General features: G+C 36.0%; 2 protein-coding genes across 2 annotated transcripts in view; both read left to right on the top strand.

Moving 5' to 3' along the window:
* The first annotated feature begins 1,822 nt into the window (after positions 1 to 1,822).
* LOC145687953 (caveolin-1-like) overlaps positions 1,823 to 16,606 on the top strand; it is a 255,610-nt gene continuing 240,826 nt past the window's right edge. The window contains exons 1-3 of the mRNA XM_081761552.1: positions 1,823 to 1,937; positions 6,608 to 6,951; positions 9,102 to 9,215. Coding sequence (XP_081617678.1) covers positions 9,174 to 9,215 — 42 coding nt within the window. The 5' untranslated portion in view covers positions 1,823 to 1,937; positions 6,608 to 6,951; positions 9,102 to 9,173. The remainder of the gene's footprint in view (positions 1,938 to 6,607; positions 6,952 to 9,101; positions 9,216 to 16,606) is intronic.
* On the top strand, positions 1,830 to 5,569 carry LOC145687160 (phenylalanine--tRNA ligase alpha subunit B-like; the record flags this gene model as incomplete). The annotated part of the gene is given in 2 exon segments (XM_081760622.1): positions 1,830 to 1,937; positions 5,461 to 5,569. Coding segments are annotated over 2 exon segments (217 nt in total), but the record flags the coding sequence as incomplete, so codon positions are not given.

Here is a 16,606-nt window from a genome sequence, read left to right as displayed (position 1 = left end):
TGTTTGCCTGCTGCTCTCCATTGTACATACACCGTATGTCCTAATAGCTCGTGTTGATCCTTTTAATTCTTTCGTTCTATTTTGTTTATCATTTCTTCCCATAATTCGTGTATTACAAGTCCACTAGACCAATTCATCAATTTCTCTTTCCCATTTTTCTTAATCCACTGGACTTCTTTCCACTTTCTTATCACACTTCGTTTTTCCCTCTCTAATCTTTTTATTCCTTCTCAATCTATGTCATATCCCTTGTGTTTAATGTGTTTATATATTGCGTTGTTCTCTCTTTTTAGTCTGGCATCGTCCTTACGTTGTTTTATCTTTTGTTTTAATTTCTTTCCTGTTTCCCCTATCTACTTCATATCGCACTCTTTACAATTAACCTGGTACACTATTCCTTCCTCTTCTGGGTGCCGCGGTGGCTCAGTGGTAGAGCGTTCACCTCTGGTGCTTGCGGTCCCGGGTTCGATCCCAGCCCCCGCCAAGTGAACTTTGTGGTGGACAAACACCGTGTGCGTGGGTTTTTTGGGGGGTTCTCCCGTTTCCTCCCACTTTCTTCATTCCACCATTTCATTCATTATTCATCATCACCGTCTCCTTTAGCCTAACCGGCATAACAGTGGGACGTAAAACTCAAAGATTTCATTTTATTTTCCTTCCTCTTCTGATCTTTTCTTCTTTCCTTTCTCTCTCACTAAGTTTATTATCCTCTTTCCTCCTTTCCTGTAAGTTTTAATCCCTTTTTTTTTTTTTTTCAACAGGTTCTTCAGGACCTCCGATTTCTCGCCTAAAGTTTTAATTCCAAACTATCTTTTTCCTTTTTTCTCTGCTTCTTCCTCTTTTTATTTCTTTTAAATTTTCTCTTCTGTATCCGTTTCCCTTTACGAGTATCAGATTGTATATAAACTGTCAAAATTGGATATTTCTCTCATAATATGTCTGAGGAAAGCTATGTTATATAGCCGAAACTGTAACACAGATATGTACTCTTAAAATATATATACTGCTTCGGTCAGTTGGACATTTATTAGCAATCTGCAATGAATAATTTCCAAGGAGGTTATTACGTATTTTAAATCTACATATTAAACGAAAAATGCAGTAGCACACCTTTTTTATGCAGTGTTGCAACCAAGAACTCAGCAGTACCTCGAACATCCAGAAATAATCATATACGAAGGTTTCTATAGCATTAATAATGCAAGTGAGACGAACAGAGCAACGCATACATAAAGTTTCTTATTTATCTATACTACGGTCATCATGCGACGTATTTCGAAGAAGTAGAAACAAAATTAAAAGGAATTGAAAATTTGACTTCCTTCAAAGGACTTTATTTCGAGAAGTATCACATTCAGTTACGTAGATCGTTTCCAATAGACAAAGATCATCAAACAGTTTACAGCAATTTGATGTCTGAAACCATTGTGGAGATATAAAAAAAATGGTAAAAATTGCTATATTGCTTAAAATGACGTATTTGTGGATACTTTTTAAAATGGTTGTTGATTTTTATTACTTCTATAACATCCCAACAATAGTTTTTGGCAGGTGTAATTACAAGTTCTCGATATTATAGAATTTTGAGGAGTATTGCAAACTGCAGGTTTCCTATACATCCACAATAAATAGAAAGGAAAGAAAAAGTAACAAAAAAGCAGCTGTAAACCTTCCAGGTGGGCGGCGCACCATCTTGGAATTCAGAATCGCATGCTTATAATAAAGAAATTAAAATTACTAATTTTTTTTTTTTCATGATTAAATATTCGCTATGATAGAAAAGATGTTTCTCTTTATATAGTGTTACCTGTTGATTGTTTTTATTCCAGGACACATACAAGTTACTTTGTTACCCGAGGTGAAGAATTTACAAGTGTCAAGGATCTTCAAAAAGATTTAACTCCCGGCGTAAAAGATGACACTTCGCTGAACCCGAGGTGAGTATGTACCAGTTTTTAAGTAATTAAAACAGGATTGGTTTCTGTCGTGTTTCCACCAAGTGGAGCATATGTGATTAAATTTTTAATAAGACTTATCTCGCGCTACAAACTCACTATACATTTGTATAATCTTGAGAACTATACATAAGAAATTAATTAGTTCTCCCTTGCTAATTGTTTTGAATATGAATATGTTTGTGCAAGATTAAAACAATCGAAATGCTCATGTCTACCTCTTGAAAAAAATCTCTGATGTTGTTTTGATTTTCTAAAATAAGACCATCAAACACAACAATTGAGTGATTTTCACATTCATCAGTAGGTACAGTTGAATCATTACTGGATAAAAATGTTGTTATTTGATCTTTAAATTGCAATTCTGCTTCTTCAATTCGTTGTTGTAGTTGTTGATATTGATGCTGTGTCATACTTTTGGAATATATATAAAAATATTTTTTTAACCAGCGTGGTTCCATTAAAAAAATAAATCAGAGAAACGTTTTACTACATTTAGATGGACTTATAACAAGATATGTATCAGATAATAATTCTCCATTTCTGTTTTTCCTCTATGTCCCAATTAAGAGACTTCTAAAGTGAATTATTATAGAGAAAATGTTGTAAGTGTTTCTTTATTTTTGTTTCACATTATCTTTTACATACTTTTCGTCCATATATCCATTTGATATTATTATTTCTAATTGTTCTTTACAAGAGTTAATTAAATTAACAATAGTTTAATATTCGTGTTGCTAATTGCTAATGTTTAATTCCAATGAAAACCTGGTTATTTCCGCGCTTCCCATGGCTAAAGACGTTGTTGTAATTGAGTAAACAGTAACAGGAATAAATACGTTAATAAAACAGTTGTTGCGCATAGTAGCGCTGATAAAGTGATAGTTATAATCAGCATCTTTAACAAGTCATAATTTCTTTTTCTTTTTTTAAATTGTATTCTAATTTTGGAGTGCTGGAGTCATTAGTTGCATCCACAATCCACAAATCACATCCCCACAAATGTAACGAAAGACATATGGATATTTACTAGGTGCACTTAAATGTGAACACGCAAACAGCCTCACAGAATAATAAAATAAAATAATTTCAATAATATCAGCACGCAGTCAATTAAAACTAGAAATGTGTTAATATCACGCGCCCCCATTAAATAAAGTGAAGGGATTGGATAGCAGTTCACCCACTCATTTTCGAGTGATTGACGTAATAAATGATGTGGTTTTGATATGAGCAGCGTTGTCAAAGTACACAACTCAGTTGTTAGCAACAACTTAACCTTTGGGTCGCTGCATATTCTTGTCATTATTACAACGTCTTATTACATTAGATGCAGAACTTCCAGTGGATTTACTCTGAAACCTGAGCTAAGAGACACTTTTCACTGTGATTTTCGTGTTCAGCGCGATTTACTTGGAAACTCTGATTTCACTTTTATTCTAAAGTCTTCTATGTATTTAACCATGGGATGTAAAACTCAAGATTTCATTTCTTTTATTTATTTATTTATTTATTTATAATTTTTTAAGCGATGGTCTAAAGTTCTGTATGAACTGCAGTGTATAGTGTGAACATGATTTAAATAATTTATTGAAGCGTGAACAAATTAGATAAACTGAATCATATGAAACAAAGTAAACTAGAAAGTTTTATTAAATTGTCGCCTAATGAAGCTGAGTTGTATTTAAGCAATGACAGTGCAAATTCTTTTACGATGAACTATTTATAAGCTTCATGAGCTGAAACATACGAGTGGTATGTTCAAACACTTTGATATGTTGAAACTACTACTGTAAACCATAAAACTTTTCTGATTTTAAAATTCTGAGTTAATTTTAAATCTCATTTCTCTTCGCACTCTGCAGTCACTCAAAGAACTCATTGGGGTCATTCCACATCACTTTAGCCAGGATTTGTCTCATTTGACACCCACCTGTCGCAGAATTTATTGAAAATTCATGTGCTCATGTAGTTTTTAATGCTGAATTCAAAACTGCAAACCGTTTGAATATCGGTCTATTGGTTCTGGACTTATTGACCTTTGAAATTGATGGGTGTAACTTGGGGAAATAGTAGTCGCGAGAGCTAAGGACACATTGAAAAGAGGGTCTAATTTTCTTCAAAGCTAACATAGAAACATGAACTTTCTTTTGTTTGTTTCCTCTATAAATATACTTTACAGGTACATAAAAGCTATTTTCGTAACACTAGAAGGGAAAGAGAAAATCATCAGTAAGTTAAAAAAAAAAAAAAAAAAAAAAAAAAAAAAAAAAAAAGAAACTACAGGTAATAAATGCCTAACATTTTCATTTGCAAGAACACATCAGCTCCATCGCAATTTGCATGAAATTTTGAGTGAAGAACCGTAGCAACATACCCATTCAACAGTAAAAAATGATAATGGGCAATTTATAAGGAAAAAAATCATGAGTTGAAAATATCCCTAATGATGCTAGGCCACGCTGAACACTGCATGCTTGTGTTCTTTATTTAAAATAAGACAGCGTTCTGCAACACAGGAATTTTTGTATTTGAAGTGATGATCTAGATTACGATGTTCCAATGGCAGCCTTTCCTAACCTCGGGTGTGCAAGACGATGTCGGGGGGTCCACAAGCCATTCTGAGAAAGGCACACACAGTGATGAGAAATACACCATTTTAAGTTAAATGATCGAATTAGTAATGACAATTCAATTTGCATGATATGAGAAATGATATTCATCCTACAAGAAGTTGCCTATACTCAAACGGCATTTTGACACAGCCAAAAAGCGTGTAGAGACTGATGTACGTTTTAGTAAAGTATCTCTAAACGAAATTCTTCTTTGACACAATAGGTGACTCGAAAAGGAAAGAGGGAATGAGAAATTTTTGCTTGACATTCTTTCATTTGTGAAAAACTCTTGACTACACTATTTTTTTTGTGGTACAAACATTCTTCCCCCTTCCTCCTTGTACACTACCCATAGCTTTTGTTGTTACAAGTGCGAAAAGTGCTGTTTCTCCTATACCACTCTAACATGATTATACCACAGCAAAGGAAAACCAAAAACACCCACACCCATTTATATACTAACCGTATATATTGCAAGGGGCTCTTCACGTGTATTGTAGATTCCAAAGGGAGGCCGCAGTATGGAAAAGTTGGGAAATGCTGTCCAATGGTATATGCAGCATAGCACTTTTTCACAAGTTCCATAAAAAGCAACATATCGCAAGTCACAGAAATTGAGTATTTTACTGGCGGTTGTGCATTACAATATAAGAACTGTAAATCCTTCTTGAATTTATATCATCATAAAGCCGATTTTCAACTAAAAGCCCGGTGGTCACTTTTTGCAACGACCCATGGCAAGTCACTCTGTGATGGTATTGGTGGTACCATAAAACGAACTGTAACTAAAGCAATCCGTCAGGGGGCTGTTAGTGGGTACATCATAAATACACAAGCAATGTACAGCTACTGCAGAGACTTCGCTGGTAGCATTCGGTTTTATTTTGTAGCAAAAGAGGTCATGCTAACTATTCGAGAACAGTTAGACAGGTTTCTGGCTGCAAAGACAGTCCCAGGTACGAGAAGTTGTTTCCAGCCTACTTGACAACTGGACATTAGTGCCAAATTCGGGAGTGTGGACAAGGAATTCTGTCTGTCAACCAGTTTTTCAAGGGATGGGTCAGTAACTGCAATATCATGCAAAACATTACCAATAATCAGAGTATATAGCTATGTAGCGTGCAAGTACAACAAGTGCTACATTGGGCTAATAACCGAAGTCTTCTCAGAAGAATGAGATGCTGCTGTTATGTTCATGCACCCTCTGCATCGTTTTACCGGGCACGGACAAACTGTCAGATATTTCAAGCAGTTTAGTGACAGAACAGTGGAGAGTACATATGCAAAAGTAGATTTTCAACTGTACATATTGTACAGTTACTGACATACTGTAACAGTGTTTTTATTTCTTGATTTTGCGCCAATATTATTTTCATACCTGGGTACTGAAATAAAACATTCAACTCATCACAAATTTATTTATTTGTTTTTATGGTTCTTATGCATTGCCCATCTCCTTCTTTTACTATTGAATGGATATGTTGGTACGGTTTTACACACAAAATTTCATACAAATTGCAACGGGGGCTGGTGTGTTCTTGCAATTACAATGTTAATCGTTTTTCACCTGCAGTTTTTTTTTTTTTTTTTTAACTTACTGATAATTTTCTCTTTTCCTTCTAGCGTTGCGAGAATAACTTTTATGTATCTGTAAAGTACATTTATAGAGGGAAAAAAATCATGTTTTTCTGCGTTAACTTTGAAGAAAGTTACATCCTCTTTTCAATGTGCCCTTCGCTCTCGCGACTACTATTTCTCACAATAAGATTTCAATTTCAAAGGTCATTAAGTCTAGAACAAACGGTTTGCAGTTTTGGATTCAGCATCAAAAACTACTTAGGCACATGGATTTCCATTCAATTCTGAGATAGATGGGTGTCAGCCTCAGGCTGAAGTGACATGGAATGATCCATTGTTTATCTCTGCATCCTGTCATCGAGGATACGCAATAGACTAATGGTTTACTTTTAGGTTTAAGAGTTTTTCTAATTTTTATATTAGTATTATTATAGTGTGTATTCTTGTCACCACTGACAGGTCACTTCCTTGTAAACTGAGAAGTTACGCTGTACGAGCTCTCAGCAACCCGTCTGCACAATACAATAACCTTTCCTTCTGTTTTCCTTCCACTACCCTTACTATTATATCTAATCCCCCTCCCCTCCAAATCTCTAAGATACTTCATTATTTCTTCTCTTCCAAACCGTACCCATCGTTCTTACCTTAAGCCGTCTGGTTGGCGAAGGTACAGGTGCAAATAAGCCCCTGATATTAAGAAAAGCAACTATGAACGTATCACAGAGGCTCAAGTTAGTTGTCGAAGACTTCTGTTGAACTCAAGGCATTCTTGAAATATTTCGACAGTACTATCCTATTACCTGGTAAGTCATCTAAGTTACCTTCTTTACCATAGTAGAACTTCAATAATCATAAATAAATTTAAAACAGTTGTGGAGAAAATCAGCTTGTCTAGAATATACAAAAGAATCGTTAGCTCATTGCAGGTATCTGGTACATAGCAATTTTGCACCAATTTCTAACATTACATATCTGGTTCACACATTGAATGCAATATGAGTTTTGCCAACATATGATTTTATTTGTAATTTTTAAATGCAGTCTTCAAAAGGATATATTGTTAGTTCTGTATATATCAACATCGATAAGTTACTTTTTCTTCTTTTAGGCTAGTGTATCTACAATTCAAAAGCACTTTCAGTTCACTATCGTTCGTTCTCGTTGTAATCTGTGTTCTTAATAAAGCCGGTAACTGTGCACCGAAAATGTCTATATGGTATGGTCGAAAGATATATTGAAGTGCCTCCAGATGAAATCTGTAAATGTACACTCATGTCCAAAATTATTGTCGCATGTCTATAAATGTGTTGTTGTAGGAATATAATTTAATAACGAATTCGCCCGGTATTTCTTATAATGTTAGTTAAAGTATGTGTATCATCGGCAAATACATGTATGTGGCAAATTTCATGTCAGAAGAGCAGTAAATAAGAACAATAAAACGAAAATAAAGCTTTCTTCTCCATTTAGCAAGATTTTGTTTTACTCATTCTAATTTTCGTATTTATAATTGTTTTCCTATGAAATTTACCACAAATATACATTTCCCGATTATACACACAGTATCAGTATTAAAAGTACCCTGCAAAATTATTAGGAAATTATATTCCCACAGCAAGACAGTTATAGATATGCGACAATCATTTTGGACATGACTGTAGATATAGTACTGCACTGTCAAGATAGGAATGCACTTTTTATAATTACCTATGTAATTACTTTCTTTGTCATTGTTGCTCAATCCAACCTGGAATTTTTTGGTCCGATTTTCGAAGACTTACATTTGTTAAGTTCATATTTTACGATGTTTATATTTTATGTATATGCTGCACCATTAACTAGTACATTCTATCTACGAGGATGAGTCCGAAAATAAGTTTCCCAGGCAATTGTGGATAGAGGTGGGGATGCAAGACCAAAAATAGCATGTGATATTCAAGATCAGATGTACCTTTATTTTTCACATAAGTACCACGTACATTGGAACATTTGTCATACCAGTTTATAAACTTCAAAATTCCTTCTAGGAAAAATTCAGGGCTCTGCATGCGGAAGAAACGTCGAGCAGCTTCTGTCTCTTCAGCAGTTTCCAAAGCGCCAGCCGCCGAGAGTCTTCTTCAAAGCCGGAAACAGATGGCAGTTACTGGGTGCAGGAGCAGGACTCCATGGCGGATGCGCAAAGCGCTCCCACCAAAGAATTGCAATGTGATTTTGCGTTGTTGTCGCTGAGTGTGGTCTCGCATTGTCATCCAACAACAGAACACCAGATGTGTGAAAGCCAGGCTGCTTTTGCCGAATCGCCTCCTTCAAGTTTGACAGGGTGTGGCAGTACCGCGCAACAGTGATGGTTCCAACCTCCAAAAACTCCAGCAACAACACCTCTTGGACGTCCGAAAGCACTGTGAGTAGCACTTTTTGTGCAGAGGGCGTTGTTTTGGACTTCTTGCGGACAGGTGATGATGAATGTTTCCACTTCATCGATGCGGCCTTCAATTCGAGCGTGAAGTAGTGGACCCACGTTTCATCCCCCGTCACAATCCACCGGAACACAAAGCCATTGCCATCACTATGGTAACGCACGATATGTTCCAGGCTGACGCCCAGCGTTGTTCCATGTGATTCGAGGTCAGTTGTCGAGGCACCCATCGTGCTGACATCAAAACGCGCCTTCTCTCCATATCTACCAGACTCAGACTGAAAGACTCGTTTCCGTTTTGCGCAGGTGCTGCGACGGCGCCATCTGCAGGGTCGCGGGCGAACTTGTGTCTGGGTGTGTTGCCCCCATTGCTGTTCGTTTTCCTAGAGAAAACGAGAGGGGAAACTTATTTTCGGACTCCCCGTCGTATTTTTGTTTGATTTGTTGTAACAATGATCTACGTATTACTTGTAAAGTAGATTTGGTACGACATCTAAGTGCCAACTGGTTCTGGTTCTTATTTATTTATTTTTTCAGTGGTAGACATGTGAGTTGTGCGGAGTGTATAGCGTACTGTAAGAGAATTTCAGAACTGGAAGAAGAAGTTAAATGTTTAAAAGAAGCGTTGGAGGCGATTTTATAAAGACTGAGGTGAGAATATGTTTAGAACGTTGACATTATGAATTCTTACCTTGTACTATGTTGTCAAGGTACACCTTGTCTCAAAAAGGTTGAGCGCATTCTTTACTGGTGTTTTGAGGCAATAATTTTCTAAGTCCAGCTTCGGGTATCTTCGGGAAAAAGTAAGCCAGGTTCGAACCTCCAAGCCAGCCTTTGCAATCGGGAAAGAGTTTGCAGATGTGTTTTTCTTCTTTTAAATATAATAAGACTTGTTACCAAGTGTTTAAAAAAGCAACATTGATTGAAATACTTAATGATACAATATTTCGAAACCTTTTTTTTTTTTTAATGTTAGCACAGGCTTGTTTGTCATTTAGCTCTCCATACGTAATGGAACATTTAAATACGTTAAGGAATCTTTCCATATGTAAAAGAATGCTCAAAGTTAAGAAATAGAACATAATTATCGCCTGAGTACTAAAATAAAAGTCAAAGTAGAACAGAAACAGCGTTTGTAATGGATATGAATGTCATAATTACCTTGAGATCCGTTATACCTCGCTAGAAGGTTGTGTTAGCTCATTGGTAAGCTGTCGGATTTGAAATCATAAGGTTGAGGGTTCGAATCCCGTCTAGGCTAATCTTTTTTTTAAAATTATATTTTCCGCAATGCATGAAAAATTATATAAAATAGTTACATTAGAATACATAAGTTGTGTATATATAACATAATCATTGCAGAACATAGTAATTATTATGTTTAAAATATAACATCTGAGATAATTTTCACAGTAGGTCGGTATTATATATGAGGATGTAAATACAAGTTAAGAAACTCGTTCAATAGCAATAAATAAATCATGTAGTGTATTTATTTGCAGCTATTTGTCATATAGAGGGTAATCCTCAACATTCATAATACAGAATGTCATTTATGTTCTTGAAAAGTTATTCGATGCATAAACAGAAGGTATAAACAGGGAATCCAAAGTCGGAACGCTCGCAAAAAAAATTCATGAACCCCAAAGGTCACGTGAGCAGACTGGAATTGTCCTTATGAAGCATGCCACAGCAGAAAGTCTTTACATAGATTTTCAATTCAATTCCTGATATATGCTTTTGCAATGTGGAGGTGGTGATGCCTTGAGTCGGCCTCAATCGCTCGCTCGCTCGCTCGCTCACTCTATTTATACAGAATATAAAAGTGGATTTATGTGTGTATTTCAACATAATTCTGATATATCTAGAGCAATTTTAACTATATTTCTTACAGTCTGGAAAAAGAGTACTGTCGGGATACATATCAAAAATGCTAGAAACGGGTCGATATTAGTATCGAATCTATAGTTTCGTGGTCGCTTAGGTGAATAGTTCTACTTTCAATTCAAGTCCAATTAAGCTTCCATTAGCACCCAGGGTGGTTACGTAGCGACATAAAGATATCGAAATCATTCGATATTAGAATCGAATCGTAAGTTTTCAGCGCCGCTAACAGTGCAGCATTTCCCATTAGTCCACATTAGTCCACATTTCACATTAGTCCCATTGCCTAGAGGGCAACATATTTGCAGAGTGCAAAGTTTAAAACTTGAATAATATTTTAATTTTTTCCGTATGAAAAAGTTATAAATCAAGAGCAAATATACTATTTCACGAACAATCCTCTTTTACTATTCTAATATGTTTAATAATAGCGTAAGAAATCTAATAGTAATTCAGAACATGTTTCACAGTTGTTATTTTTTGTTACATAGTTGTAGCTGTAGCATGTAGTGAGTGGAATTTAACTGTAATAAATTCACTAATTAACCATATTCGAATTAAGTTTTATTTTTAAGTTCGGGATGAAGGGGTGGAGAAATATGTAGTTATTGGGGGCACCGAGCTTTTCTACATTTTACTTTCAAGATCTCCATTTTTCTTTTGTCATTTGTTCCTAATAAAAAAAAGTACAGTCACTTTTGGATTGTCATAGGATAGTAGGAGTTGGATTTTGGGATGCAGCCTGTGAGATTCTAGAGGAGCTAACTGCTTGAAAAAATATTTTTGAATCATCTGTAACATATGAAATAAGGATATGTATCATAAAAAATTGAAAGTAACTATGTCTGCATAATCATCACGGTCAAATTGCAAAGTCAAATGAATTGACGTTTGGTATATAATCAGGCTCCATTCCCAACTGGGAAGTTACCATACGCGTGTCACTTTCATTATAATACATATCCTTAGGGGGAGTAGAAGTCCGAATTTTTGCGAAAAATTTAGTATCTTACAAGCCGTTCAACTGAGAGCTGAAATTCAACATATAACTCTTTATTAAAAATAAAGAAAATATGTCCTGGCATTTTTTTAAATTATCTTTTATGGGCGGGGGGACGGGGGTGCATTTTCTATATATTGGAAATTGGTAGTGGGTTGATTTGTAAAAATAATCGAAAACGATTGATATTAGTTGAGAAACAAATTGAGTAATGCATACTAAAGTTCTTTTTGAATTTTATACCCACTGCTTTCTATTTATAATTGCTGAAGCTGGTGTTTAATGTATGGAGCGTTCCGAGCATAAGGCAATCAAGCCATAAAGTTAGAGAAAAATGGCCATAAAATTTGTATTCTAAACTTAATTACATGGGCATTTTCAATTAGTACGGCATGCTTAATTATATAGAAAATTAGTTTCTCTCTCTCTTTCTCTCTTTTTTTTTTTTTTTTTTTTTTTTTTACGTTGGTTTACTTTTCCTTGATTTGAAACTTTCAAATTTCACCCTATTTTCTACTGAAATGTGTCTGTAAGGCAACAAAGAAATAATTATATATGATAAATTTAAATCATTTTAATTTGGAAGATGAGAAACACTTTGCCATTATATATCGTAAAGGTCAGACCCACCAGTATTGTAACAGAGAGGTGCTTGAGCCATTGACGGTAGAAATTCAAACTCCGATAAGTGATAATTTCACAGTCTTGTTTTATTACAAGTGTAACCTCTTTAGTCAATGGAGAGGAGGACGTGGGCCATCAGTCAGAGTTGATGTCGATGGGTTTTGGTGGGTCGGAGTTGGTCGCAATGGTTCAGAGTGGTTCATAGTTGGTGGTGGGTCAGAGTGGATCACGATGGTTGATGGGTCAGAGTGGGCCAATGGGGCATTTGGGTGGTGGGTGATAGTGGGTCTTGGTGGGTCGTGGATCAAATTTTCATTGACCCACACCATCTCTGGTTAAAATTGTACTAAAGATAAGAGGCACCGAAGATGCATGTCGGCTATTATGCTCAAATTTTGCTCATGGATAGTACTCCACCAGGAAGCAATAAATCTGAAACGGTTCACGGTATCACCTTCTAGAACTCGAGATGTAGGGGTTTGTGTGATTGGCTAAATTAAGACGTCAATGATTTATCCTTCAACAACCAAGCCTTTTATGATCGTTTCCGTGGGGAAGTCAGGAGAACACGTGCCTAGTAATCGTAATATTGATAGTTTGCGTCCACCCCGGGTATTTGTTTTGTGTTTTTTTGATTCACCTAAATATAAACAAATCACACATATAGGCATTTTGACATATTTTGGGAGAGTAATTTTGTGGTTCGTTGGCGTTTCATCGCGTCTCTGCTGCTGGTGGTAAAGTTTTCAAAATGGAACTTGGGCCACCACGGATCGTCGCTGCGGGGCCACCAATTTCTGGCGAGAGGTCAATAGTTGACCATCTGTAGTCCACCGACGCTTACAGCTTAGAGTAATGAACGATGTCTTTGCCTTGTAGAGTTCATGACTACCGACGTCGGCAGTCAACTAGCTTTTAGTATTCCTTTACTAACCATCTATTGTTCATGTTTGTACACGGTGTTGTCATAATAATAATAATAATAATAATAATAATAATAATAATAATAATAATAATAATAATAATAATAATAATAATAATAATAATAATAATAATAATTATTATTATTATTATTATTATTATTATTATTATTATTATTTGTAGTAACAGTAGTATAATTGATGATAGAATAAATATTGTCTATGTATTGTCTAGGTAGGACTACACACAGGATTTGGCTCGTTTTGGTTCGACTTGACTCTAATCCGAGTCGAGTTGGAAGATATTTTTCGCGCCGAGTCCAAGAGTAGACCTCAAAGATGTCTGTTTCGAGTCGAGTCGAGTTTCAAAGAAAAGTCGTTCGTGCCCATCCCTACTAATGAGAGCTTAATCGGAGTTAAGCGAAATTGAAAGTCTCACTATTTATCTAAGCGACCCCGAAAACTATGAATCTAATATCGATCATTTTCTAGCAATCTTTTATATGTATCCCCCTCCCATTCACCATAGGTAACCCGACAGCAATCTTTTTGAAACTATAAGAAATGTGGTTAAAATTACTCTAGACCAGTGGTTCTCAATCTAATTCCTATCACGATCCCCTTTTATCACACGCTCTTGCCAGCGACCCTTTTATAATTTGTTTTATAATAAGCTTGTGTGAGATTTTTAACATACCTATTTCTATAATAGTAGAATCCATTTTTTTGTTTATAGTGAACAGTGCCATGGAAAATCAGTGCCCGGGGCGAGAGTATAGTACGATGTCACCGTATATATGAGTGACGTCGACAGACTAGCTACGAAGCACCACCATGGTTGGCACGAAGCTCAATAACATTTTCAAAATAAGCCCTACCTTTCCTTAATTTTGAGCACATTTTATTACGTTTTTCCTTCTATTTTACACATGAGCACATGTACTTTCCTAACATGAGTAACACACTTCCTCCGAAATGTGTGGCCCCTTTTTTCGGCGCCCCGCACTGACAGTGGATACAGTAACTGTAATATCTATATTCCCAATGACGAAGGTGCTGGTTCAAGATGGATGTTAAACTCCTTCATTGAAGAGGCCATTAACGTATCCGATCTAAGCCCACAACTTCTTGACCAAATAATAGAATGATCATGCTACAAGTCTTTGCAACTGGTTTTTTGTAACGAAGACTTGGACAAGTTCTGCCTGATGAGGAGAGAAGAATATCCTGGTCTGGGGATTGCTGCTTTAAAAGTAATAATTCCATTTGCTATATCGTACTTGTGCGAAAGTGTGTTTTTTTTATGGTAAACATTAAAACAAAGATAAGAAATCGCTTATCAGTTGAAAATGGTTTGATAATGTTCGTCATGAAGATTGAACCGGACATTGCTGCACTAGTGAAATTACACCATGCTTAGGTATCTCATTAGGTTTTAATTTTAATTGTATTTCAATGTGCAGGTTTTGTTGCATGTGTATTTTTCTAGTATTTCTATATACAGTTCTCATTAGTTTTATATCATACCTCTTTGATTTAAATTCATTTTTAAACAACTCTACTAACTAACTAACTCTATGGCGTATGGAACCCGGAGGTTCAATGCCGCGTTCACAAAAGCTCTACACTGACTTCTATCCTTAGCCAATTGGATCCAGTTTCTACTTTGTATTCTTATCTCAGCGAGATCCATCTTAATATTGTCCTCCCATCTGCGCCTAGGTCTTCCTAATGGTCGTTTTCCGATTGGTCTTCCAGTCAAGATTTTGAAAGCGTTTCTACTTTCTTCCATTCTAGCTACATGACCTGCCCACCTAAGCCTTCTAGACTTGGCGACCCTAACAATGTTGGGTAAACCGTATAAATTATGTAGTTCCTCGTTATGAAGTTTCCGCCATTCCCCATTCCCGTTCCTCTTGGGTCCGAATATTCGTCTAAGGATCTTGTTCTCAAATACTTTCAGTCTATGTTCTTCCCTCAGAGTAAGCGACCATGTTTCGCAACCATACAGAACAACAGGCATGATTATCGTTTTGTATATTTTAACACTAGAACGCCCGGAAATTCGTTTCACCTAGATCGCCCGTAGGGATCAATTTGATCCCTAGCTGCTTTTTGCACATACTTACCTTTCTAACAAACACTACTCGAGTTTTTTTCTTTTTCTTCACTGTGTAGAAAAACAAAACCATGTTCCAATAAAGTTTTATTAGGAAGTTTTATATATATATATATATATATATATATATATATATATATATATATATATATATATATATATATATATATGTGTGTGTGTGTGTGTGTGTGTGTGTGTGTGTGTGTGTGTATAATCTGAACATATATTTTTGGTGTACAAACATTTTTGGTGTGTTTACCACATAAGTACATAGTAGTCATTACTTACATCTTAATACAAAATTTATTTCGGAAGCCCTGTAACTACTTCTGTTTATAGTTCTGCTTACAGCTCTCCTCATCTTTGTTCACGAATATGGTACTCAATACTGCCCCGGTATCACCGTGATTACACACATTTTCTACATTTATAAGTCACTTTACGAACACATTTTCCACAAACTGCCTTTTTGCGGAAGTGCTACAGTTTGCAGACGTCTTGTGTCTCTTGCAGTTTACTGGCAGTCTCTGGCAATTACGTCGTTTACGCGGATTTCTGAATTTAAATCTATGTCGTCTTCTGTTCTTGTGGCTTCACTTGAATCCTCAGACCGAAGGTGCAGTTATTCTGTCCGGAATTCTTCTGCTAGCCTTGAATAAATTCCTTCCGTGATATCTTCATTCCAGTGACTGCTCTGTATATTACAACTGCATTAATTACTGCAAGATCAAGTATATTACAAAAAGTATGAATTGGCCATCTTCTTGATGACGCTTTCACTGTAAATTGCTTGGCCATTTTCTCTACAATGTCAACCCCGTATTTCGTTCCATTATAATAAGCAATGGTTTCAGGAACTTTCTTATTATTGTCGATTATGACCACGGTATCATGAAGACAGATCAATACCAAAACATTCTTACTTTTCTTACCTTGATAAACGGTCATTGTTACGTCCTTGCTTTTGAGAATCTTTGTGGAGTTCAAAGGTGCTTTCTCTGATTTAATTTCTGTAGGTATTTCTCTTCTACTTTTATTCACTGTCCCAAGAATGGTAGATGATTTTGCTTTCAGATTTTCAGCTTTAGTGACGTAAAATGGTTGTCTGTAGTAACATTTCGACCCTTGAAAGAAAATGGTTCCATAAGACGTATGACAACGTACTCCGGAACTCTTTGATTTGCAGGGCGTTCTTCCTCCTTACCAACGCAAAGGAAGCCGTTCAAAATATATTTCTCATCTATATCTACAGCCAGCCAGAATTTTTGCCCGTACTTATCTGGTGAATCAATCTGTCAGCGTTAATATCAAATCTTAGGAACCTCATTATTTCGCAAAATCGATTACTGCTCATAGTCTCGGGACAAAATGGCAATACCCAAGACTTCGACCACATTGAATGAACCTCAACATTTTTACTGCCACTAACGCCACGAGCATACAGAATCGCTATGAAAGCTTCGAGTTCCGATAAACTTAGTGACCAGGTATTGTT

The sequence above is a fragment of the Thermobia domestica genome, chromosome 6, assembly GCF_964235325.1.
Source record: "Thermobia domestica chromosome 6, izTheDome1.hap1.1, whole genome shotgun sequence".
Lineage (NCBI taxonomy): Eukaryota > Metazoa > Arthropoda > Insecta > Zygentoma > Lepismatidae > Thermobia > Thermobia domestica.
The sequence above is the reverse complement of the archived record's forward strand: the minus strand, read 5'-3'. Positions and strand labels throughout refer to the sequence as shown.